The sequence below is a fragment of the Lathamus discolor genome, chromosome 21, assembly GCF_037157495.1.
Source record: "Lathamus discolor isolate bLatDis1 chromosome 21, bLatDis1.hap1, whole genome shotgun sequence".
NCBI classification, from domain to species: Eukaryota; Metazoa; Chordata; class Aves; order Psittaciformes; family Psittacidae; genus Lathamus; species Lathamus discolor.
This window is the reverse complement of record NC_088904.1, coordinates 4195666-4221122: the sequence shown is the minus strand read 5'-3', so window position 1 is coordinate 4221122 and position 25457 is coordinate 4195666. Positions and strand designations below refer to the sequence as shown.

The following is a 25457-nucleotide window of genomic DNA, read 5'->3' as shown; positions in this document are numbered from 1 at the left end:
GGAGGCAAAGAGGTGAAGGAAGTGGCACCGAGGTCACAGTTGGGTGGCAGCTGTAAATACACTGCCCAGGTCTGGGCCAGCACCACCATCAGTTAATCATTGCCGCGATGGAATGAACCCATGCCAGGACAGCCAGTCCCGGCTGCTGCATTGAAAACACCCCGGGGAGGGGGGGGTGGGGCTGGAGAACCCCCCCCTTCCCTCCATGGGGTCACCCTCCGGGGACCCATCCCACCCATGGTGCCACTCTCATCCCCCCTGATGCCTCCAGGGGCAGCCCCATCCCCACCGACAGCTCCGTGCATCCTTTCCCACACGTGTCCCGAGTTGGCCAGTGCTGGGGAAGCCGAATTAACGCAGCCTTGGCAATTAGTGCCAACGAGCGGCTCAGGACTCTCTCATTAGGTTAAATGAGTCCCCGGGAGCTGCTCTGAGTCCGATGATGAGGAGACAGCCACCGGGCCAGCTTTCACAGCCAGGATGTGACCTTCCCTGCTCCTCCATCCGGATCCGACCCCGCAGGGCATTGGTTATGCCTGGCGGGAGCTGCTACCACCCACAGCCTGAGAATGGGCTACTCATTACACCCAACGGGCGACTCCTAAGGCAGTTCTGGTGTAAGCAGCAAAAAGCCACTGCAAGGAGGAAAATAAAGCTCAGCCCAGCATGGGGGGATGGCAGGAATGCAGCTGGATCAGCATCAGTCCCAAAGGGACCCCGAGCTACGGGGTCCCCCCAAGCTTGGGGCTCTTCCTGGGTGAGCAGAGCTGAGCAGCCCCAGCCATCCCCACCCCGACACCTTTACCAGCAGCTGATTTAATACCCACTGCCTTTTATTTTTAGAGGAGGACATCTGACGATGCCCAGCAACACCTCTTGATATTGCCTGATACCCCGACTATTTCTGTATGGCTGTTTACACCTGCCTGTGCCAGCGCTGCCTGAACACCACGGGGGAAGGTGCTGGTTGCCAAGAGTGCTGAGCATCCCTGCCCTAAAGGGGAAAAACCTCCCCCTATTCCTTCCCTGTTCCCATAGGGTCCCAGCGACACATCCCCAAAAGCAAAGGGCACTGTGGACACAACATGAGTGGATTTATCCCATGCTGCTAAGAAAGCATACGGGGCAGGCAGGAAGATGCTGGGAGCCTGAGGATTTGCCTGGGGCTCCCTGATTTTGGGGGATGTGAGCTTGGAGAGCTCCAGAAGTAAAGCATAAAACAGCCAGAGGGGTTTGCTCCAGCCCCAGAAACATCAGCTCCTTTGGGGCCCGAGCCCCCAGGGAAGGTGAGGTCTGTCCATGCAGGTCTGGGCCCATATTTGCTCCCAGATGGAGGAGTTTAACCTGTTTCCCAGCCTGGGGAACCAGCCCCGCAGAGCAGCAGCCTGGTTTGGGCATGGGCAGTGACAGAGATTGCAACCTCACAACCCCTTCCCTCATCCATCCATCCTTATCACAGCCCCTTCCCTGCACCCAGCACCCTTCCAAGCCCCATCCTGGAGGAGATCTTATGCCAGGGAGGTGTTTGAACCCGGCCCATCCGTGGCAGAGAACAGGGCAAAAAGCCACCACTGCCACCATCCATACAATGCCACCTGCTCCCAGGGGCTGGGGGGACGATTCAGGAGCTGCTTTGACTTGATCTCTAAGCAAATAAACCTTAAACCCCTGAGCAAGCAAAATATCCCTAGGATATATATACACACACATATATATATATATATACACACGCTAAATTCTTTAAATGGAATTCAAGCTCTGCATCTCACACAGGGGCAGATCCTCACGGTAGCAACCCCTGTGCAGATGGGGAAGCTTTGCTTTTCCCCCCTAAGAAAAGCTTTTTGGGGTGCTTCCCCCTCCAAAAGCCTCCCCCAGGCATCACCGGCACCCGCATCCCAGTGGTGGTGCCCATGCGGTAGGAAAGGGGCTGCAGGGACCACGGGTGGACGGGCGGCCGCCGGCCACGGCTGGGCTCGTCTTGTCTTGTGAGTCACGGGTAACTCAGCGCCGGTTTTGCAACCCTGCGGTGTCACAACAACAACAACAGCCGCGGTTTAACTTCACAAACAGCCCGCGGCCGCCCCTCACCCCGGCTCTTTCCTGCTCCTGTCGGCTGCTTGCAACAGCTTCACCCGGTTCCAAACCCAGCCATGGAAAATGACTGCGAGCAGCGTCAACACCGAGGGCTTAATGGGCTTTCTGCCCGCACTGAGAGGCGCTCGGAGCTGCCCCATCCCTTCCCGAGCCGCACTGGATGCGAAATCCCACCGGGACACTGCGTGGGAAGCCCCTTTCTCCTTCTGCCACGCAAGAAACACCCGTGTGACAGCAGGAAACGTTTCCTTTCTGCAGCTTCAACGCTCGCGGGTGGCTGCTCTCGGGGCAGCGCAGCCCCTGGCACGGCTGATGCTTTCCAGGCTTTGGCAGCAGCCTGGGGCAGCAAAGCTCCAGCCATTCCATGGATTTGGTTTCCAAGCGAAGCTTAACGACAGCCACAATAAATTAATAATAATAATAATAACGATCATGATGATAACAACAATAAAAGCAATCGCAAGCGCCGGGCGCCGGGCTCCACCTCCCTGCGCTTCCCTGGCTATCGGGTGATCGGGACGGGAAGGACGCAGCGCCCTTATCGGCGCACACTTGGCAGCGGAGCCAGCCAGAGGTTTGCAGCGTAAACATATTTTGCTCCAGCTCCGAGTTGAGCTGAGGATAGCGCCGGAGAACCCCCCCCCAACTCCCGGTGTTCCCAGCAAAGCCGCATCTGTGCGTGCAGGGAAAGGGCTGAGCCTGGAGCAAGCGCTCAGCTGAGCTTTGGAGCAATAAATGCAGGACCAAAAGCAATCCCCCCCCTCCTCTCGCTCCCAGCTCCGCTCTTCCCGTGTTTACCAGCCTTTTGCAGGCAGATTGACTCTTCCCTCACACGCAAAACGGTTGGGAAGTGGAACAAACCAGCTCAGGCTCCCCCCGGATCATCCGGCTGCGCCGCAGCCACCTCCAACCAGCCGGGTTATCGCTGCCTCCATCGCTGGGCCGAGATATGGTGGCATTTGCACAGCTGCTCAGCAGGAAAAGCCTTCTCCCTGCTCCACATAAACCTGCGCGTTTAAAAGTAATTGGGTGCAGGCAGGCTAATGGGGATGCTAAATGGGGAGAGGGGATAATCGCCATCCCTGCAGGCTGGCTCGGAGCCACCTTCTTCCCAAACTGGCCGGAGGGTTTTTTGTTGCAAACAGCTCAAACGTTCTGCTTCTTCCAGGGCAGGGTGTGGGGAAGGGGAAGGAAAAGGAAAAGGGATCAGAGATCAGAGCAGTTAGCCTGGGAGACTGGGGAATGGGAGCAGGGATCAGAGCCATGGGGTTCACCCCATCGCAGGAGCTGCCCAAGGGGATGGGGAGCAGCGGGGTGATGCCCCCTGCTCCAAACCTCTAGCAGGGGACTTGCTGTGTCCCCACCGGCACCCGGAGCAGCAAGGTTCCAGCTGCAGGGAGATGTGGGGGCCAGGACATGGGGTGCATCCCCTAACAGGAGACCCGGCTCCGGCTGGGGCTTTCCATACCCATTGTGAAGCAAGGAGTGATGGCAAACACAGCCTGGGTGGGGAATGGCGCTGGGAGCAAAGTCCTACAGTGCCACAACCCAGGCACGGCCGTGTCACCGGCACATCCCGGCCCTGTTGCTGTGTGCTGGCATGGGAGCCGTGCCGGGACCCCGGCTGGACAAGCTCCATCCATCCCATGGGCTGTTTGTGCCAACACATCACGTGCTGCCGGCGGCTGACTCGGGGGGGGGGGGATATTTTCCTTTTAATGTTGTTGTTTTTGCACAAAGCCAAAATATTTGTGTCCCGCGGGGATGGCTCCGGGTGGCCGAGCCCAGGGCGCTGAGCTGGGGTCCCCGCACCCAGCTCCATGGGGAGGGTCACTGCTGGCACCCGGCGCCAGCGGGCCCATCCCCACCCCAGTCCTTGCTGCTTATACATAGACATGTTTGTGCACGGCGCCGGGCCCCTTCCTTGCTCCCAAACAAAGTGGGAAAGCCATCAAAATTTTCCATTGCCAGAGGGAGCGGTGACGAGGGAGTGGGAATGGGGACATCAGCCCCAGAAAAACAAGGGGTTGGGTTTGATTCGGGGAATCCCAGAATCCCAGCCTGGTTCCCGTTGGAAAGGACCTTAAAGCTCCTCCAGCTCCAACCCCTGCCCCGGGCAGGGACCCCTTCCACTGGAGCAGCTTGCTCCAAGCCCCTGTGTCCAACCTGGCCTTGAACACTGCCAGGGATGGGGCATTGGCCATTTCTCTGGTGAATGAATAAAGAATAAGGAATAAAGGGGATGGTTTGCTCCCGGCAGCCTGCAGCAAACCCATCACTGGCACCGGTGTCACCAGCAGGGCTTGTGGGATGTCTTGGTGAGCACCATGATCCCGCTCGCACTGACTCCATGCTTTCCAGATACGGGACATGCGGCCCACGCAGCATCCATCCGGCTGCTCCGGGCCTCACTTTTGCCATACCCCCCCCCCCCCCTTGTTTCTCTTTGGTTTTCCCTGCATCCGGACGGGCTCTCGGCCTGGCCAGCGCTCTGGGGAAAGCCGTGATTCCTGTGGAGCTGGCGCAGGGGTGCAGGACTTTGCCTGCGGTTTCCATGGGTGGGAGCGGCCCCGGCACACTCAGAGCTGAGTCACGGGAGGAGGATGCGGCGGTGCCGCCCTGGCACGTCGGGGTGCGCGGCTGCTGCTGGCGCCCGGCACGGTTCTGCTGCTGCCATGTGAAGAGCGACCCCGGAGATGCTGCCAGGGCCAGGACGTGCTGGTCGCAACCCCGCGACTTTTGGAGGTTGGATCAAACCCAAAGCAAGGCCTGGTGCTGCCGGGGCTCTGTGTGTGTCCCGTTATGGTGCTCAGAGAGCCAGAATGGGGGGATGAGGAGGTCTCCATGCTCCTGAGCACCCACCAGCACCAAAAGGCTGCTCCCTGGGGTGCGAGCAGTGTGGACCCAGCGTCCCGTCGACTGCAAAGATGATGAATTCGGGCAGTGCATTGACCACATCCCCAGCACAGGGGCATCTCCTTGTGTCAAAATCCAAGGGGATTCATCACCAAGCACCCCCCGTGCGAACAGACCAGCCCCTGCTGTTCCCGAGGCAGGTTTTGGGGTGCGCGGCACCCTGCAGCGCTCATCCCAGCTGGGATGGGGGAAGGCAGAGCTTGTTTTGGGAGCTGGATGGGTGCCTGGGCCAGGCGGCAGCAGCCTCGCACCTAATCCCCGGTCCTCGCAAGGCTGTGCTGGCGCCGGCACATTCTGTCCCTGCCGCGCTGGCCGCGAGCTTCACGTGTCAGCCTCCCCGCTGCTGGCCCCTGCCCTGACCCCGCACCGGGGGACAACAGCCTTGAGCAGAGGCCGTGGCCACCGTGCGGGGACCAAGCATCCTCCAGGATGGGGAGAGCTGAGGGGGGAAAGAGCAAATCCCCCCCCCCCGAAGGATGCTGCAGGAAGGGGCTGCAGAGCCGGGAGCTGGGGGGTGAAGGTCTCAGTGCCCTGCAGAGCCGGGAGCTTGGGGGGTGAAGGTCCCAGTGCCCTGCAGAGCCATGGGGGGCAGCAAGAGGTGTCCTAGCACCCCAATTCCCACAGCAGAGGGGTCCCACAGCTTTGGTACCCAAGGGCAAAGAGGAAAAGAGGGAGGAGCCGGGGGGGGGGATGATGTTTCCGTGCCCCTTGCGAGGAGCAGGTTTTGCTGGGTGGTCTGGGAAGCATTTTCCGATGCTCGAGGCCAAGAGCTATAAATACTCCTGCACTGTACTTGCTTAACGCGGCTCCTGCCCAGCAGCGCTGCCCGTGGCATGGGGCCGTCCCGGCTCAGCAAACCCTGGCGAGCCCCAAACCCTGTGCCAACGAACAGGAATAAAACCGGCGCTGATCAATAAGGACTTTGGAGCCGGGGAGGACAAACAGCAGAGGTTGGAGGGTTGGAAAAGCACCGCCCGCTTTGGGGGGGGGGGTCTGCGCCTCATCCCTACTCCCAGCATCCAGACGAGGTATTTTTAGCCCCTGTGGGATTCAGCACGGCCCTTTGCTGGCAGGGGACCCAGACGGGTCTGTGCCCCCCGCCTGCTGCCTGCCCTGACCAGAAAACCCTGGAAGCGTTTGCAAACGTTCCTGCTGCGAAGATTCCGCTCCCCTGGGGCCCGGGAGCGGTGCCCGATGGCGTTGGGTTCCCTGGGCTGGCCCTGGCATGACGCGCGTTTCCCAGAAAGGTGCTCCCGCTCTGGCCCTTGGGATTAAGCATCCCCTTGTGCGGCCGGGGCGGGTGATCAGGGTCTGACACAGCCCCTGGCACCGCCGCCGCTCAGCACAGAAAGGCTCCGTTGTGCTGGGTGCAGGTTGGAGCTGGGAGCCGGTCACAGGGTCCCCTTGGAGGCCGTTTCCCCCCCCTCCGGGGTGGGGGGAAGCTGCGGTTCCTGTCCCTCTTTGATGTCCTGCAGAAGAGGCACGAGGCGGAGCAGCATCGCATGGTCGCCCCGGACAGGGATGCAACCGAACTCCCTGCGAGGCTGCTTCATCCTCTCCCAAGGAAGATTCCTCGGTGCGGAGCTGGGAATGCCAAGTAAAGGGCAGGTTTGAATGAAGGTTGCAGGAGCACCAGGCTCCTGCGGGCAAACCTGGGGCTGAGCACCTGGCCCACTGCGGGAGCTCGCGCTCCAGCACCGCTCAGAGAACACCAGCAACAGGAAAGAAGGATCAAGGGAAGGGAAATCACATTCCAGTGGCAATAGTTTCAAGCAGCACGGGCTGTGGAGGAGAGAACCAAAGCCTTGACTCAAGCCTGGCTTTGTATGGACCAGGGGTTGCTGTGCTCAGAGATGTGGAGCCCAGAAATGCTGTTAAAAACCAGACCCCAACTCAGTGATGCCTCCCTGCTCTTCCTGCATGGCAGCAGCCATTCCCAGCTGGCACTGCATGGGGCTGGCCCCAACCCTCTTTGGGAATGGCTGAGACACTGCAGCTGTGTCCCAGCTGGACCCAATGGGTCCATGCCAAGCTCTTGGGATGGAGGGGACCGTGTCTGTCCTCTGCTATCCAGCCGGAGCAGGAGGGGTCCGAGCACAAGGGACCAATCCTGATGGGGAGCAGCATTGGTCAAACAACCCAGTTAATCCCAGTGCAGAGTGGAACTTACAGGGTGGAGCTGGCTACCCACAGGACGATGCAGTCCAGGGAGGGACATGGGAGCAGGAGCGCTGCCAGCAGCCCAGGCAATGGGAAGCATGGAGAGAGCAAGAGACAAAGTTCTGCGGGCCCCATATCAGTGTAAAGGATTTATTATTTCCAACAGCCCCCCCCCCAACAAAAAGTGGTACAAAAAGAACAAGAGACGAGAGCGCCCGTTACAAAAGTGTTCACAGGTAGAAAAGAGCTGAGCAATCCCAGGGCGCAGAGCACGGCCCCAGCGCGGGGCTTTGGTTGTGCGCAGGGCACGAGCGGCCCCGTGGGCAGGATTGGCTCAGTGAGGGAATGCAAAGGTCCTCAGCACCCAAACTCTGCTCAGGTCCTGCTGTTACAACACCCAGCTCCCTGGTTCCCACACCAGTGAGCGCTGGTTGCTGCTGTGGCCTCACTGCATCGGGGCCACTGACCCCTCTCTGGGTGCAGGATCAAGCCTGTCCCGAGAAGGACTCCTGGTCCTGAAGGACTCCTTTCAACTCCACATCTCCATCAGCATCTGTGGCTGCCACCAGCCTCAGACCTGGCTTCCTTCCCTCTGGCTGCCAGGGAGATGCCACCCCCATGGTGGTACTGCAATCTGGGGCTTGCTTGGTTTCAGCCCCATCACGGAGCAGGCCTCAGCACATTCATTGTGCAGGTTTGGTGCCGACACACAGGAACCAGCTTTCCTGTTTTTGGCAAACAGAACCAAAACGCTGCCATCGATCATAAATGTGTCCCCCAAGTCCTCTGCACTGGTAACAGCCCGTGGAAGCCTTTACAATTTCAGTGGGTTATCCAAAATCATCCCCCCTGCAGGCATCACCAGGCTCACGGCAAGGATCAGCAGCAGCAGATGATGCTTCATCTGGCCAGAAAAAGGCCTTCTCCTTCCTTAGGGAACTGCAGTCCTGGTGAGCTACCGCAGGAGCGGGGCTTCACCTGCACCAGCACGGGACAAGCCCAAGCCCCATCAAAACATTCTCTAGCGATCCTGAGAAATCCCTCCAAGCTCCCGCGTTCCATGGCAGGAGTCGTCAGAGCACGGCCGCTGCAGGCAAGGGCAGAGCAATCCTGGCTCATGCCGAACGTCCCATTTCAGCCCCAAACCCTGGGGCAGTCATTAACCCTCCGTGTCCTGCCCAACCACACATGCCCCTGCTCCGCACCGGAGTCTCCCGTGTTCTCCTACCAGGCACGAGCCCAGGCCGCCACGCTTGGTGTCGGTCTGTAGGACAGTCCCAACAAGAGAGCTGAGGGCAGCAGTGGAGCCGGGGTCTCACTGGCACTGCAGGAGCTCTGGGCTCACAGCCACCGTGTCTCCATTTCCAGACCCAAACGCTGTGAAGGTGAAAGCTTTCATCCCAAGGGATCACTACACTGTCAACTGCATCCGATGCGCTTCTCTCAACAGGTCATGCAGCGCGGGCGCATGTTGTCTGAAGGGGGGTTTGGATCAATCTGCAAAGGCAAGCGTAGAGTCAAAAACCTCGGCAGTGGGCACATTGCAGGCATCTCCACCAGCCCTCAGGGATTTGTTACCTCTGAATACAGTGGAGGTGGTCGGAAGCGGAACTCCTGGATGTAGGCAAAGAAGGGACCTTCCAGGATGCCACCAAGCTCACTGCGGCACGGTGGAGCCAGGCTCTGCTCGGCCTCGGGGCTGGACACCACTGCCGAGTATTCAGGAGGAGCTGGAGAGAGGAAAGAACGTCAGGGAACACGAAACTCTCTCCATTACACAGGAAACGCGCAGGTAAAAGGCCTTCAAATCCTCCGTTTCCCATACCCTCCCAGTTCCCTGGGGAAGGAACCCAGAAGATGCAGCAGCACAACCAAAACCAGCAAGAGCAGGTCCTGGAGCAAGAGCCATGCTGAGAACTTGCTCTGACCTCGTCATGCAGAGCCGTTTGACAAGGGGGTTTGGCAGCACCCAGGCAGATCCTGGGGAGAGGGAGACGCTCACCCTCCGGCTGCTCCGGGATGGTGCTCAGCCAGTCCAGGTTGACGCTGTACTGGCTGCTCACACTGGATGTGCGGCTCCCAAATGGATGCAGTGGGATGGTTCCAATGACAAGTGGTAGCTCAAGAAGCAGCTTGGACGTCCCAGGAATATCCACACAAACCTGCAGAGACAGGAGGCAGGAGGGCAGCTTAGCTGCTGGGGTTCTCCCAGCCTGAAGGGGCAGGTATCTCCCCAGAGCACTGGCTTGAGCTGGCTAGGAGGGAATTCTTGCAGTGGGATGCAAAGGGAGATGCAATTGCTCCTGCACGAGCCCTTGTGCTGTGCATGAGGGCCAACAGGGAGAACGCAAGACCTCACACAAATCACCAGCCCCAAAACCTCTACATCAGCCCAAACTGGACACCATGAGCCCAGCTCTGGTGAGAAGAGCACTCAGCACCGAGCTGAGCCTCCCGCCATGCTCCTCACCTTCAGGGAGTATTCCACCTGGATGATGCGGCATTGGAGGATGGACGGCCCCACTGGTGGGATCTTCAGTGCCCGCCCGTGCCAGACTTCCCGCTTCCCCGCTGCAATGGAATCACCGACGATGCTGGTCACCACCGACTTCTTCTGCTTCTTGGTGCCGCGGGCGATGAAGGTCTGAGTCTGGATGATGGCCGCCTTGGGCACCACCACTCGGTTTGTGCAGTTGTCAATCTCAGCAAAGATAGGGATGACCTCACCTACCAAACAAGACATGCGTGTTGGAAGAGGGGAGACAGAGCCCAGTCCTGCCTCAAGGGATTCCTGTACAGGATGGCCAAGGACTGGACACGCAATCCAGCACTGCAGGCACAAGGTTTAATCCAGCAGGAGCGTGTCCTGAGGAGGATGCCCACACTAAAGCTCTCTCACCAATCCCATGCCCAGCTCACACTGCTCCCAAATCCCCTCCCAGCAGGGCCCGCAGAGGTTCAAAGGCCCCAGCACATCATCTCACCTGGGGTGTAGCCTTTGCGGTCAATCTTGGCAGTCACAGAAACCTGGCCACGATTGCAGTACCAGGCACGAGCAAGTTTCTCCTTAGCACCTGCCTGGGGAGCCTGGAGAAATGGGGATTATGGAAGCTATTTAGTAAGAAAGGATGAAACCCAAAGCAAGCACCTCCCTGGCACTGAGAACCTGTCAGGGAGCATCAGCAGCCTCTTCGGTATCTGATGCAAGATGCTATTGCAACCCATTAAAGTTTCCAAAACCTGAGACACAGCCCAGCCCAGGTAACACTGGAGGGCACCAGTTACGGGGGGGGGGGGGGGAAACACATTCCCTTTGGAAATCAGGCCTGGATTGTACTTTTGGAGGGGAAGCAGCCACCTTCCCCATGGGCTTCCCAGAGAAGCTGTGGATGCTGCTGCCCTGAAGCGGCGCAGGGGGAACTCACCAGCAGCACAGGAGTGTTGATGTCGATGGGCTCAATCACGGTGAACTCCTTCTTCACCTTCTTCACTGTTGACCAGGGTCTGTGCAGCTTGGCTTTCACCCAGTAGCGCACGCTGCCGTGCTTCCCCTCGAAGGAGGTAGCCAGGGTCCTGTGGACAAGCAAGGAGCCTTTTAGAAGGGCTCTGATAAAACAATCTCATTTCTGAGGTGCCCTGTGCCCCCTCCCAGGCCCTGTGTCCTGCATCAAGAGACATCTCTCCCCCTCTGCATTAAGGCAACAAAAAGTAAGCGGACTTACTCGGGGAGCTGGAAGGTGAAGGGGAACTCGTGCCTTCCTGCCTGCAGGACGGTGGCTTCACCATTGTCTGTGGGCAAAACAGATTGAAGATGATTATCTCCCTCCTGCAGAACTTCCTCCCTGGCCAAAGCGGAGGCAGGGATGTGCAGGACACAGCAGAAGAGCAGCACGATGGCACAGGAATATCCCTGCCAGGGCTCAAGTGCAGCAGCAGCGACACAAGAGAGGGCACGTCCCATGGGCAATGGGCACTGTCTGCTCCGCACGTGTGTCAGGCACACACAACCCAGGGACACTTTGGACAACCCTGGGTGGCTTCTGCTTCATCCTGCACCCACCCTGCTCCGTAGCTTGGGAGAGCCCAGAGGTACGTGGCCAAGCCAGAAGCAGCTCTGGGACGGGGGTCAGCCGCCCCCCCGTGTCCCCCAGTGGTGGCAGCCCTGTCCTGCCTGCACTGCACAGAAAAGCTGGGGATGGAGAGGACCTCTTGGGATCATCCAGTCCAATCCCTTGCTCAAAGCAAGCTCCTGAACCTCCGCAGGAGTTATCCAGCACCGCTTCCCTACCAAGGAGCACCTACAGCAAAGGGGGAGTCTTGTGTGGGGCCAACCCCTAATTGGGGTCCAACAGCAGGGTCCGACCACACACCTCAGCATGCCAGGGTGCGCTCAGCATTAGAGGGGACCTATGCACCCAGTCCCCAGAGCACCAAGACCCTATCGCACCCCATGCACCCGTATTTCAGCTGATTGGGGTGTCTGCAGCACCCGGGGTGTCTCAGGCTGCCCCACGCACCCATTATTTCGGCCCCTGGGGTCCCCGGTACACCCCCAGCCTGCTTCTAGGTGATGGAGCACGGCAGGGGTTGGGTGGTGGGTGCCGTACCTGGGGGTGCCAGCAGCGTGTCGCGGTGGCTGAGGAACTCCACCTGATCGCTGTAGCTCTGCGTGTAGGCGGTGCTGGAGCCGGCGCTGCGGGACTCGGTCCAGTGAACGCGGGCAGCGCCCATCGCCCGCAGCCGCAGGGCGCCGAGCCGCGCCGCCGCCGCCAGCTCCAGCACCACGCGGCCCGACACCGCCTGCCCGGGGCTGAACGCGACCGCCGCGTCCCCCTCCGCGCCCTCCAGCACGACCGAGAAGCGCTTGAGGCGATCGAAGAGCATGGCGAGACCCGTCCCTCGGCGCAGCCCGGCCCCGGCGCCGCCTCCGCCGCCTTAAGAGCCCGGCGCGGCCCGGGGGCGGCCCCGGTGGGGCGGGACGGGGCGGCCGCGCCGAGCCCTGCAAAACAAGGCAGGGAGCATGTGCGGGCCTGGCCCCGCGCTGCTGGGAGCCGTGGGGCTCCTATGGGGCTGGGTGACCCGTTCCGGCGCGTCCTGCATCGGACCGAGACATCCCGGTGGATGCCTGGACCGCAGCAGCCCACGGGAACGTGTCCCGGAGCAGGGGCTGAACGCTGCCTGGGAGAACGTCCTGTGTGCCCCACAAGCCTCACTCCAGCTTCCACCCCACGTTCCCACTCCATCCTCATCCTTTCCTCCACCAGCCAGAATCTGCGTTCCGAGGCAGCAGCCCCTTTCATTCCACTTCCCACCAGCGAGCGGCTCCGCCACACACACAGATCCACGTCCTTCCTTTCCCAAGAACCATTCCCAGGGGTCAGAACAGGCTGCAACTGGATCTGGGCTCCTTCTGGCCAACTGGTGATGAAGGGAAAACTGGTCTGGGACATGGCTTTGTTTTCTTCTAAGAAATGAAGAACTGGCTGGGGTTCAGCTTGTGCAATTGCAGTGAGCAGCACATCCTCCCTGCGCCTGTTAACCAGGCGAGTGCTGCTTTCCTACAAGCTCATGCTGGGCTTTGGGTGGTGCTGCTCCAAAACCCAGCGACAAAACCCACCGGCATGGCCAGGCACGGCGTGGGGACTCGCTCTAGCAACAGCATCTACTGCTGCCGGTGCTCAAACTGCTCATTCTCAGGGCGACATCACCATCGGCGGCACCCTGAGATGTTGTAAAAGGGAGAAAGGGGTCTGTGCCTTCCCCAAGGGGTTAATGCAGCTTTAGAAACTTCTGCTTTAACCGTGATTGTCACATTTGCAGAGTGTCAGAGCTCCCCACCCCGGGCACAGGCTGGGGCTGAAACAAAACAGGCATTAAAAATGTTACTGGGCTTTTGGCCACCAAAGTTGGGAGGATTTAAGTTGCTCCCAGCCATGCTGGGCAGGACCCGCTGTGCTGAACACACTGAAAATGAGCGGGGCTCCAGCCTTGCAAAGCTTCAACTGTCTCCAAAGCCTGCCTGGAATGTCCGTCTCCCTCCCCAAGGGAAGAGACCGTGTTTTGTGTTCTGTGCACAACCGGTTGCTGCCACGAGCAAACATGAATCATAGCAAACACAGTGAAGGGACAGTGAAAGAAGGAAGGAAGGAAGGCAGGCACAACTGGTGACAGCAGCTCTGGGAAGGCTCCTGGTGTCCCCGCTGGGATGCATGGTGGCATTCGAGGTGATGGGGCTCTTGAGAGGGGCTGCAGCTCCAACCTGCGCTTGGCCCCTTCCTCCTCTCCCTGCCGACACACACCCCGCAGCCCGTGACTCAGCCCTGCAAGCATCCTCCCTGCACGAGATGTCCACAGCCTCCCCTCGCTGCCCCCACGGGTGGTGGGAAGCCCCTCTCTGACCCCTTTGGCACCCCAGTGCTGGGAGAGGGTCTCTTGTCTCCCCAGGGATCACCAGTTGCAGGGGCTGTGGGATCACAGCCATGGCCTTTCCATTCGACAACGCTCCAGAGTGCCCAAACCCAACTGAAACCCAGGCCGGGATCCATGCAGGAAAGATCGCAAACTCTTGAGCCCCATCTAGAGTCTGGCCAGGCTTAAGCTGGTCTAAACAGAAGCTGGCAGCCGGCCCTGAAGGGGGTTCTCCTTCCCCGACTGGCTGCTGGGACCTGGTGGCTTCTCCCCATTGACCCTGGAGCCACACAAGGGACCCTGGAGAGCCACAGATTGGGCAATGCAGCAGGTAAAAAGTCGAGTCAGCAGCTCTACCCTGACCCAGCATGGCGACAAGACAGGGCAACGCAGAGCCTTGCACAAACTCCCACTGCCAGCTTGAGGAATAAGCTCCTGCTCCGAGTGTTGCAACGATTAAGGTGCTGATCAAGGCCACCCCACAACGGGACAAGAGCCCTGATGTGCTCTTAGCCACGTGCTGTAACTGTCCCGGATGTCTCCATGAAAAGAAAATGGCTTCTGGATGTTTATCTCTCACTGGAGCGGGAGCTCACCTCTGGGAAGGGCTGCGGGGTTTTCAGAAAAGATCACTACATGAGTACCACTGACGTTTCCTTGGGCTCCCACGCATCACCTCGTGCAGAAGGGTCCAGGGCTTTCCTTGTGTTGCCTTTGCCCATTAAACCCCTCGTTTTTCCTCTCTTCCTGCTCCCTAACATGATTACACAATAGACATTTAATGGCCCTGCCCACAGCCTGAACATCCTTCTTCCACCTTTTTTCTTGTCTTAATGTCACAGCATCCCAGTGCCAGCGCTCACCCCTCTGCCAGGAAACTGCAGATAAACTCGGAGCTCTGGGGTGAGCAGAAGGGAGGGCTCTTATCTCCACCTGGCTTCCCTCCTCTGCGCTGCCTTGTTACCATGACAAAACTGCAGTTTTGAAACACCACGCAGACACAGTTGATCTCATCGAGAAGCAAGAAGGAGCAGTCACAGGGACTTGTGGATCATGGCACGTTTTCAGCAGCTTTGTGCCGGCTGACATCAGGAAGGTCCTCACGCTGCCACTGGGCAGCTGGCAGAACCCAGCAGGAGCCAAAGGAACTGATTTTGGCTGTAGAATGACACTTCTCTACAACCCACAGCCCGTGTCCCTCTCACAAAGCAGAGAAGGAATCTGGGGGTGGACAGAGACAATAAAATCCTAGCCCACAAGTTGTGGCGAGGCTCTCTGCTCCCCACACAGCCCAGTTCAGCTCTCCTCAGGCAGGAAGCAAGGGCCAGAAACCATCAGCTCCAAGCTACGGGAGTGCAGAGTGCTGGCGAGGCAGAGCAGCTCATGCAGCTCCTCCAGCCCCTGGCCAAGTGCCCTTCTCCACATGGCTCCAGGGGCTTCTACCACACACAATCCCAGCAGCAAAATCTAAACGTGCTCGCAGCAGCTTGTGGCTTCCCTATAGACATACACTGCAGGGATAATGGGGAATAAAACTTACCCTGTAACCCTAGAGCTAAAGCAGACACCATCCAAGCACTGCAGCAACCAAATGCTCAGGCCTTTCCTGCTGGAGTTCAGGACAAAGGCCTCTCCCATGTCCTTAACTGCAATTGGAACACTTAGCAAGGGGCCATCCTTAGGTACAGCATGGAAGAGCCACTGCCAAAAGGCAGAAACTCCAGAGTAATGCAGGTATTGGAGCAGATGGCAAGGTACAGTCATCCAGAAATAGAAAATATGACTCCCCAGGGCAGTCCAGAGACAAGAACAGCTCCAGGAAGACAGCTCATGTCCTCCTTCCATCACCCCAGTCTCTTCCTGCAACTCCACATTTGCCAGCTAGAGCTGGCACCGCTTTCTGGCTTGCACTGTGGCCACAGACACAATTAAATGCCTTCAGCGTGAGTTAAGTCCTACGGCACACAGCACCATGCCACAGGCAGTCAGGAGGCCAGCAGAAGCAGGAAAAGGGGGAGAAAAAGCCACAGAGCCATGACTAACACTGTCATTGGAGGGGAAGATGAAAGACATGCACTTCCCTAAGAAAAGACAGAGTTAATGAGCATATGGCCAGCTGAAATGTCCCATATCCCTCAGTTCTGGATCATTTCATCCCAACCACACAAAGAATTCAAGCTGCAGTAGATCTAAGCAACGTGCTAGCTGGGCATCCAGTCCCAGCATCAGGAAACTGCAAACAAATATTTATTGAACTACTAAGTGCTCTTTCCACACTTGTGAACAGACCCTTCTATTTGCGCTTCCCTGTGCAAACAGAACAAAAGCCACAGCTCTTTGGCGCTTCCCAGCCCCAAGTTTGCAGGCAGCCTCCTAGAAACAAGCAGCAGAGAAAAAACCCTCGGCAAAGGTGAGAAGAGGGTGTCCCAGATGGGCAATCCTGCTTGGGTTGGGAAGCACCTACCAGGGATGATGCCTGCAGCCCAAGCGGGTCCTAACCCAAGGCCCTGGTGCAGAGGAGCACCCCAGTAGTGCAGCCTTACCGGGGATGAGCTGGCAGCGGCGGTGCAGGAAGGTCTGGCAGGCTGTGTAGTCGCGGTAGACAATGTTGAGCCCCACGCTGCAGCTCTCAAGCCAGTGCGTTAAGGCTCGGCCCCGGGCAAACACCTCGAGCGCCCGCAGCCGCAGTGCGTGGCGGAGCTGCAGCTGCACCCGCCCGTGCAGCAGATCCCCGCTGCTGTGGGCTCCCCATGCTCGTCCATCTTCCAGCTCCAGCACCAGGCTCTGCAAGCACCCCAGGGGCTGCATCGCTGCTGGCCACGCTTAGCCAGCAGCTCCAGGAGGCTGGGCCCTGCCTGGGACAGGGGACAGGCAGCTGTGCAGCTCCCTAGGCAAGGGAGGAAAGAGCAAAGGCTGCACCGAGACCCCCTAATTTATCCTGCCCCTAACAGGCCTCACCCTGCAGGCCTAACCTTCACCAGGGTGGGACTGAGACCCTGTGTTGCTGTGACGGTTTAGCAGTGACCTTATGTGCGTTGAGGCTGGTGCTGTGCTGAGGATGGGGCTGTGGAGACAAGCGATGTGGTTTTAAACTGATGGAGAAATGACGCGACTTCATCTTATCTCTGAGTCACAGACACTGTTGACGTGCAACTGGAACGTGCCAGTGGCTCCATCAGCAGGGAGGAGGGTCACGCACCACCAGCCGCGCTGGCAGGTTTCACACAGTTGGAGGAATCAAAGACTGGAGATCAAGAAATGTTTGGCCTTCCCAGTTTCAGGCATTCCTGAGAAGTTACTGGAAAGGGTGGGAGAGGTGTTTGGGAAGCAAAAGGCCCTTTGCCCAAAAGCCAGTTTTACTTTCTGTGTCTGAAGTTCTATCAGCATCAGTGTGAACAAGGAAGTGAATAACCACAGGGCCCTCGCAGCCAGCGGGTTCCACCAAGGGGTGGTGTTCACTGTCTATGCCCCGTGAACCATGGCTGTTTCTCTGGTAGCACAGGTGGCAACAACATCTCAGGGTCACATAGAAGTAACAGGGCAGACTTGTAGCAGATGCCAGTTCCTGTTACTACACCAAGCATATAATCTAGGTGTTTGAAGCAAGGTGTTTGCAATGTATGGGCACAAGATCCTGAGCAAGGTTCCTGTGTGCGTTTGCAAGATTTGAGTACGTGGGGCAAAGCCTATCCCTTTCATGAGAGACAGAGTCAAATCCCAAGGGGAAAGCACGCGGGCTGTTGTGCCCGGCCACTGCTCACACACAAACTGCAGCAACTGGAAATGGTTTAGACACCCGTGCTCAAAGGCTTTGGTGCTGGCTCACAGCATGTGCGAATCAATCCCACCTGCACTAAAAAGCTGAGGAGAGCTTGAGAAGTTGCTCCTTGGCCCCTGAAGGGATGGGGCTGGCCACCCCACACACATCCCTTTTTATAATACCATGTCCCAAACAGAGTTAGTGCAAGCTCAGCATTCAAGAAACCTACATGAGTTAGTAACTCATCAAAAATACATGGCTCGCCTGCAGAAAAACAGCTCATCATAAGCTGGGGAGAGCTGCCTCTCTGCCCTGCTGTTCACTGACCTTTGGTTTGAGCCTTGACACCAAAATCCAAACAGCTCCTAAGTGAATATTCCAGCGCACACACAGCCCTGACAGTGCCTCTTACTCTGCTGCTGATCTCTTGCCCTTTCTCTGAGCTTCCCATCACCCCACTTACCTAGAGGCATTTGGTGGGTCTTGCAATGCAGAGAGATGTCACGCACGTCTTTGGGCTAATCTCCCAGTGTTTATTCTTGCTGTCACAACACCTTCTTGTGTCCTCATTCAGTTTGAGAAATAAATGCTCCCTGTAATAACACACATATGGGCCAAGAGAGGAGCACCAGGATGGCTAAGAGGTTACACAGTGTGTAGGCAGTCCACAGAGCAGCAAGTTCTGGGTGGTCACTGAAGAAGGGTAAACGTCATGGTGTGAAGTGCACCTTCCTCTGGGGACAGTATCTTTTCAGGGTCCCCAGGGGGATGCAGCTCACTTGGAAGTTTGTCTTTTGGATGTCTGCTGGGCCTCTGAACTTGGGCGTGAACTGCTCTTTCTGCTCAGTCCTGAAGAGGTCCTGTGCCCTCCAGGGTAGCCCCAGGTGTGAGTATTTGATCTGAGGAGAGGAAAGAGCTTTCAGCACAGAAGGGATGGGGTTGGGGGAGAGGCAGGAGGTCACATAGAACTTGGCAGCCCCAACATCTGAGTCCCATATTGGTAGCTGAAGGGTCACTCCTCTGGGCAGCTGCAGTCTGTGCCTGCCTGCATCCTCTCTGCAGAGGTACAGTGTTCTCTGGTAGAGTGCAAAAAGATATTTACCCTGGCTTGGACACCTCTATCTATGCCGATTTTCCTCACCTGATCCTGTGTGGGGGACCAGAATCACCTTCCCCCTCCCTCCAACATGCCTTGGCTTAGGAGTTTGGCTTCCTGTCCTTCCTCTCCCTTCAGGGACTTTTCTCACCTGCAACTCTACTCCCCACAGAGCTTTTACTTGAGGCTGGAGGCAGACAGGATTTGATACATGGCTGTCCCAGCTCAAGTAGCTCAAGAGCACACATAGAAACTGGTGATGTTAGTGGGGAGGCTATAGCTTTGCTTGGTATAAACCGGCTTCCCCAGGCCACCCCATGGTAAATCCAAGGCTATTAATGCTGTACCTGCTGTAGCATCTCTTCAGAGGGTCGTTGTTTCTGCTGTCTGTGTGGAACCAGTGTGGCCTTCATGGTTGTGACAGAACATTCATCTGCTGAGAGATGGAACTGAAATGAAAATTAAACTCAGGCCAGTAAGTTAGGAGGCAATATCAGAAAAGCTTTGCAGTTTGACTTGCAGTCACAGACCTGCATGTATCTCATTAATGAGAGGAAACGACAGGCTCTGCTCTCAGCACTTGGCTGAAAATTTTTGCCCAGACAGAAAACAATTCTCAAGGTGAGGAGGCAAGTGAAGAAATTCAGATGGCAGTTACAGGAATATCACTCCATAGCACTCCATGCTAGTTGTGGAGCTGCTCCAGAAGCTTGGGGCCAGGGAAAAGATCAGTTCAACTGCGATCCATTCCACATTTAGTAAAACAAAGGGCTTAAACCCAGATAGTTGGCATGAAGGGACCTCTCTGCTGCAGAGTACTGGCCATCAGAAAGAGGAGGCGAAGTCAGAGGATTTTGATAATGACCATGACCAGCTCTACCCACATCCCCTCCTGAGGTTGCACAAACACAGAAATCCCCTCCTTCCTCCCACATACAAATACAAAACAACTTCTAAAAACATGTGTAGAAAGGGTCTGCCTGGTTTGGGGGTAACACTCTCATTTTACTAAAGGCATGTTGCTGCACCAGTGCCTTCCTGCCATCTCCAACTCAAGATATCTGAGGTGCCTCCCTTCCCAGAGCGTTGCCATTCCTTGCACAGAGCGAGGAGAACCTCATCAGGCTTCATCTGGCACCACAACGGTCTGAGCAATGTAGCCTTACTGTGGTAGTTGAAGGGGATGTGGCTCTCTCGGTGGCTCCTGCTGTCTGCCATCACTCTCTCGCTCTGCTGGGGTGGCTGATAGTCCGACTGCTGCGTTGTGCTGAACAAACGGGAGCTTGGATGCTCATCTCCCAGGCACAGCTTGGTTGGATGTTTGTGAAGCAGCAGGTCAGGCTTGGCGGGGCGGTTCCGGCAGTCAGTCTGGGAACACAAGAGCTGCTTTAACAGAAACAGGCTGTGCAGGGAAGGGAGAAGGAACAACAGCGTTGGCTTTAGGTGCCAGAGTAGTGTACATAAAAGAAGAGAGGGTCTCAACAGAGAAACACCTGCACAGCAAAGCTGGGAACAGACCTCTGGGTAGGAGAGCTGTGTAGTAGTAGTGCTTGTGAAAGCTCGATTTCTTTCAGGGTCTTCATCACCTCTGGGGATGGATGAGGCATACTGGTTTGGGTGGACCATAGTTACAGGCTCTGGTAAAAGCAAGAGCGAAGGGTGTCAGAGCATTCCAGCCTCTGAACAACTGACAGCTGACTCTGTGTCACATACTTGCCTTACCTACATCATATACTGGGAACTGCTCGGATGTTGAGGTGGAGAATCTGATACAACCATCCCCCAGCTGCACATTTACGTGCTGGATCTGGGAGACAGCATGTTCCTTGTTGTAGGCTCTGCAAGAGATCAGATAGGAGATGCTTAAACAGCAGCATTCATCAGAAGGACCAGTTCCTGAGGATACCCACTAGGTTCTCCATCTGATACCTGTGTGTCCTTTTGTCTGGGGCACTGTAGGCATGTTTCTGCTCACTCATAGATCCACTGATTCTGGGATCCCCAAATTTAATAGAAGTGTGCTGAAGGGAAGCCAAAAGAGATACAGAACCTTGCACTTGGCCTTGTTGAATTTCCCCTTCCCCTTCCTTCCTGTCTTTCCATCCATCTGGTTTCCACTTGCACAGATCCCACCCCTTTCAGGACAGAATTCAACGTGAGAACTTGCTGTCCTTTACCTGTGTCTTGGCCCTCCCCAGAATTGTGCTGTTACCTTTTCACTTGGCTTTGCAGGTGGATTCCATTCACCTGTAAACTGTGCTTGATAAGAAGTGTGGTAATAAGACTGTCCATCCCCTTTAATAGTGGGATCACATCCTGCCAAACAGACAGAAGGGGAAATGGTGTTATTTTATATAGGAATTATTAATGCTATTGAAACTGCAGCCTTGAGGCAACTGCTCTTGTGGCATTTTAGTACTACTGAATTTATTTCTTATACTGAAATGGCAAAGTAACTGACACCAGGCTGCAATAAGGTGAGCCACAACACGGCAGCACATGGATGTGGCACCTCAGAAGTGATGCAGCTCTGGTGTGAATCCTGCAGCATCTGAGGATGCAGCGAGCACAGAAGGGCTTTGCAGCCAAATCTTGGCTGGCGAGTGGCTCTATAGTGCGTGCTGTCACCCTGTTCTATGAGCATCACATTGATTTACTCAGCTGAGTAAAAGAGAAAGCAAAACCAGCCCAATATGGTGTGACTGCGAGCCAAGGCACCAGACCCCCAGGAAGCCTGTGCAGCACCGGGTACAGCAGCTTACTGTGCGAGCGCCATGGCCTGGCAGCAGGCCGGGCCTCACGCGCCGGGTAGGAGGTGGCGCGGACGGATGGCAGGAGCCCGGTTTTCTCCCTGTCTCCGCAGGGAACGCTGTCCTCCCGCCGCCTGCCCGCGGCCACGGGCGCTCTCCTCGCGGCGGGCTGGGCACAGAAGCGCTCCCTCGTCTCTGAGGCCGGGACGCAGACGCGGGGGGCCGTGTGCATGCGGATCCCCGGCTCCGGGGGCACGAACGGGGCCGCGGCCCGCAGCGGCCGCTCGGGAAGCGCCCGGTGAGCCTCCGAGCGGCTCTCCCCGCCGCCGCCGCCGCCGCCCGTCGAGCTCAGCACCTGCCCGCTGCGGGGCAGCGGGGCCGGGGGCCTCCTGTGCACCCCCCAGCGCGGGGGGAAGTGGGTGTGAGACAGCGGCTTCCAGGCGCTGCCCAGCGCCCGGCGCTCGTCCCCCAGCCGGACGTGGGCGGCCTCCGGGAAGGCAGAGCCCGTGAGGGGAGCGGGGAGCGGCGGCACCGCGCAGGCCGCCATGGCGGCAGCGCCTCAGCACGCAGCCAGGCCGCGTCTCCATAGCGACGGCTTCCCGGCGAGCGCCGCGCCGTGACGTCACATCCCGGAAGCGTTGCTATGGCGGCGAGCGCTCTCCGCGGCCTGGTCGCTGCGTTGGAGACCCACCGGGGCCGCGACCGGGCGGTGAGTGAGGGAGAGCCGGGAGCGGCGGGGCCCTCACCGGGCTCTGCCCCTCACCGGGCTCTGCCCCCTCGCCGCAGGTCCGTGCGCTCTGCTATGGCTGTCAGCTGGCGGGCGGGGCGCTGGCCGGGCCGCAGGCCTCCCCGTCCGGCCTGCCCGGGCGCCTGCTGGCCGTGTCTGCCGAGCTGAGCGCCTGCCGCACGGCGCTGCGCCTCTTCGACGACCTCGCCATGCTCAGCTACAGCTGCGGCTACGGGCTGGGCCCCAAGGTGAGCGCGGGGTGGGCCGGCCCCTTTCCCCCCCAGGCCCCACCGCAGGAGCCAGTGCGTGTGTCCCCGTCCCGTCCCCCTCCCCGTGCTCCCCACAGGACGAGGACGGGCTGGTGCGGGCGCTGTCGGTGCTCTGCAATGTGGCCAACCAGCTGTACTACCCCTGCGAGCACGTCGCGTGGGCCGCCGACGCCGGCATCATCCGCGCCCGCGCTCAGAAGTGGTGGACCCTGAGCATGGGGCTCTGGGCGTTGTCCCTGCTCCTGGGTATCCTGCGGTAAGGTGGGATGCGGGGGGAAGGAGAGGGGCAGGGCATGGAGTGTGTCCCACTCTACTGAGCGCGTGCCAGGCCGCTCCTGGGATACTGGGCTTTGGTCCCTGCTATACCAAAGAAAGATGTGGATGGGCTGGAGAAGGGCCACAACGATGATCCAAGGACAGGGCAGCCGTGTGCTGAGAGGCTGATAGAGGTGAGTCTGTTTAGCCCTGGGAAAAGAAGGATCAGGGGAGACCTCACTGCCATGTTCCTATAGTTAAAGTGGCTACAAAGACAATGGAGACTCCCTTTTTACAAGGAGTGGCTTGGAAAGGATGAGGGGTAATGGGTACGAGTTACTCATGGGGAGACCCTGACTGGACACAAGAGGAAAGAGTTTCATCATGAGAACAATCAGCCATTGGAATGATCTCCCCAGAGAAGTGGGGGACTCCCCAGTGGTGGTCACTGTTAAGATTTGGCTTGGTGGTGGGCCATCTAGTCAGGGTCATGCTTTCCGTAGACAGGTTGGACCAGATGATCCCTGAATTTCCTTCCAACCTGCTGTTCTGTGATTCTCTGATCAATCAGGATAAAATGAATGGCCCTCCAGGCAGCAGAGGGGTGCTCGTCCTCATGGATACAGTTCATGTTGAGAACCCCCCCCCCCCCCCCTTTGCTATAGGGAAGATAACTCTGTTGTCTTGTTTTCAGATCCCTCAGAATCTTGTGCCAGTTAAGAAAGCTGAGGCAGCACAAGGGGTATGATTGCCCTCCTTGGACATCCAGCTCATTTAACACAGCCCTGCCTGTTCTCATTTGTGAGCTGTCGCTAATTGTTAATATGTGATGGGCTATCACTCACGTTACTTTTGCTTCCAGCAGGACATCTTCACCTCAGAGTCAGAAGGAAGCGAAAGCCCAAGTGAAGGCTGAAGTTGTGAGCATCCTTGCACAAGTGGCAGATCTCTCCAATGCAATCCATTGGCTGCCTCCAGGATTTCTGTGGGCTGGAAGGTTTCCTCCATGGTTAGTTGGTCTCCTGGGGACTGTATCTTCCCTGATAGGTATCTACCAAGCCTCTAGAGGAGGGAATTCTGAAGCTGCCTAAACCATCATTAAGCTTCAGGAGCCTAATTTTTACCTGCTGAAGATGCCTTTGGTGAGGTAGGGTGCACTTTAACTCTCCTGGGAGGCAATGATTATGATTTCACCCATCCTGTAATTGGGACTGTAATCAAGATGTCTATTACAGAGAGGGTTGTTTGCAGCTAATGATGGCTATCACTCTATTGAGAAATCTTTCAGGTGAATCCTCTGACAAATCAAAAAATCTAGGATTGGTGAAATAGGGAAAACAGGGAAAACAACTTCCATCCTTCATCCCAAAAGACAAATGCAACCCTCCAGTCTTCGCTGTCACTTCAAAGCGCACAAAGTCAGCATTAGGAGGGAAACCAGCCATGGTTCTGTTGCACAAAACTTCTGAGAGCTGGATCCTGTGAGCCTGAGCCTGGTGCCTTGCGAGGTGTCCTGGATCATGGGAGTTTCTCCATCGGATATTCCAGTGTTTGAGCCCAGAACTGCTGCCCCCAGCAGAAACGGGAGCCAGCGGTTATTTTGTGTTGGTTGTGTTTCTCTGGAAGCGAGGGGGGAAGGAAATAACCACCGAGAGCCGTGGGGGGCTTTCTTCGAGTCCGTGTTGCTTATTAAGGAGAAATACTGGAAGTTGGGACTTTGTGGGTGAAGGAGAAGCTGCACCGAGCCTCCAGCCGTGCCTTGCTGGACTGCCGCCGGGTGGAGCTCTTCCACCAGGCTCCGGCAGCAGCGCCTGTATTAATCCCCGTTCAAAGACCCAATCAAACCCATGCCAAGATGAGGTTTACAGTTATATTTCTAGGCGGTGCCAATAATAAACGAGATGAATGCTTCAAAGTCGGCCTTGAGTGAGCCTTCCCTCCTGATAACCTGGCAAATGTGCTTTTACCTGGTTCTAGAAAGCTCCAAGTGGTGCCTGGGCAACAGGAAGTGTTTGCGCTGTGGGAGCTTGCAGGTTACCAGCCTTTGTTGTACCAAAAGACTTGGGAGCACCTAAGGAAGCAGCAGGAAAGCGCACCCTTGGAAAACAGTTGTGCTTTAGCTTGTGTGGAGCTCGTGCTCCTGCAGCTGGGAGCTCTGACCTCCTCCTTTGTGTTGTTGCTTTTGGAACGGACATGTGAAACTATCTCCTGCCTGCGACCAAAGGGCAGAGCGAGGACTCGATACTCGTTATCCTTTGCCCTGTCCTTGCTCTTTATCTGCACTTTCGCCCTGCTGTGCACCCCCAAGGACGCCTTCCTGACTGCGCTCCCAGTTTGCTGTTAGATCTCCAGCTTTTGGGGCAGGAGGAGGCAGAACAAACCAGAAGAAACTTGTTTTCTCTACAGATCTTGTGCCTGGGTCCTGCCTGGGGACAGCTGCAGCTGCTGCCTGCTCCTGTCACCCTGCAGTGGCTCCTGCTGCAGTTTCATGGGGTTTAATAAGAAATCAGAGTCTCTCTTTTCAGATCCCTCGTGAAGCCAGTCCTCCTGGATACCCTCTCCTGCTCAGTGTGGGACCTACAGAGATCTAAAAGACCCCAAATACATCTCTGATACCAAAACGATAAAACTCTATACCACACTTTCAATTTTAACATAGAGAAGGGCCCCTCTCAGCTGCTCTGAGTGCATTTGCTTCACCTGCTTCCACGTTGAGCCATTTGGAAGTGCAGGAGAAAGCAAAGATAAAGCAAAATGTGGTCATTCCGAATGCTGTGCGTTTCTGTGGAGCAGTGGCACTGGCACACAGCACTCGAGCCCCTGTGGTGGCTGCAGCCACCTCCCTAGGGCAGCAGTGGCAGCCCTTGCACACACCCACCCCCCATCCTCCCTAAAACTGCCTTTTTTGGGGTGATTTTTCCTCTTTTCCACTGCAGCCATCAGCCCAACCCGGGTCCTGCTTTGCTCCACTCAGGAAAAGACTGGATGGATGGATGGATGGATGGATAATGGATGATGG

At 57.2% G+C, this 25457-nt stretch overlaps 3 protein-coding genes across 10 annotated transcripts; 1 reads left to right on the top strand and 2 right to left on the bottom strand.

Annotated features, from left to right (window-relative positions):
• Nucleotides 1–7309: 7309 nt before the first annotated feature.
• Nucleotides 7310–17904, bottom strand: ARRDC2 (arrestin domain containing 2). Of its 3 annotated transcripts, none has more exons than XM_065658972.1 (8): nt 17805–17904; nt 10896–10962; nt 10599–10746; nt 10158–10260; nt 9644–9900; nt 9176–9335; nt 8752–8903; nt 7310–8670 (listed from the first exon to the last, which is right to left on the bottom strand). In XM_065658972.1, the coding sequence occupies exons 1-8, from the start codon at nt 17812–17814 to the stop codon at nt 8617–8619; spliced, it is 951 nt and encodes a 316-aa protein (XP_065515044.1). In that variant the 5' UTR covers nt 17815–17904; the 3' UTR covers nt 7310–8616. The 3 variants fall into 3 exon arrangements, with proteins under 3 accessions (XP_065515044.1, XP_065515043.1, XP_065515041.1); XM_065658971.1 differs by lacking the exon at nt 17805–17904 and adding an exon at nt 16125–17332; XM_065658969.1 differs by lacking the exon at nt 17805–17904 and adding an exon at nt 11781–13586.
• Nucleotides 17854–21795, bottom strand: SAXO5 (stabilizer of axonemal microtubules 5). Of its 3 annotated transcripts, none has more exons than XM_065658967.1 (8): nt 21200–21793; nt 20650–20753; nt 20367–20458; nt 20160–20275; nt 19956–20074; nt 19604–19805; nt 18785–18870; nt 17854–18240 (listed from the first exon to the last, which is right to left on the bottom strand). In XM_065658967.1, exons 1-8 carry the CDS (start codon nt 21732–21734, stop codon nt 18052–18054), a joined length of 1443 nt encoding a protein of 480 aa, XP_065515039.1. In that variant the 5' UTR covers nt 21735–21793; the 3' UTR covers nt 17854–18051. The 3 variants fall into 3 exon arrangements, with proteins under 3 accessions (XP_065515039.1, XP_065515038.1, XP_065515040.1); XM_065658966.1 differs by having other exon boundaries at nt 18785–18873; nt 21200–21792; XM_065658968.1 differs by lacking the exon at nt 17854–18240 and having other exon boundaries at nt 18789–18886; nt 21200–21795.
• Nucleotides 21790–24353, top strand: PEX11G (peroxisomal biogenesis factor 11 gamma). 4 transcript variants are annotated; one of them, XM_065658974.1, is made up of 5 exons: nt 21790–21896; nt 21974–22162; nt 22261–22439; nt 23133–23180; nt 23304–24353. In XM_065658974.1, exons 1-5 carry the CDS (start codon nt 21831–21833, stop codon nt 23527–23529), a joined length of 708 nt encoding a protein of 235 aa, XP_065515046.1. In that variant the 5' UTR covers nt 21790–21830; the 3' UTR covers nt 23530–24353. The 4 variants fall into 4 exon arrangements, with proteins under 4 accessions (XP_065515046.1, XP_065515045.1, XP_065515048.1 ...); XM_065658973.1 differs by having other exon boundaries at nt 23301–24353; XM_065658976.1 differs by lacking the exon at nt 23133–23180.
• Nucleotides 24354–25457: the final 1104 nt, after the last annotated feature.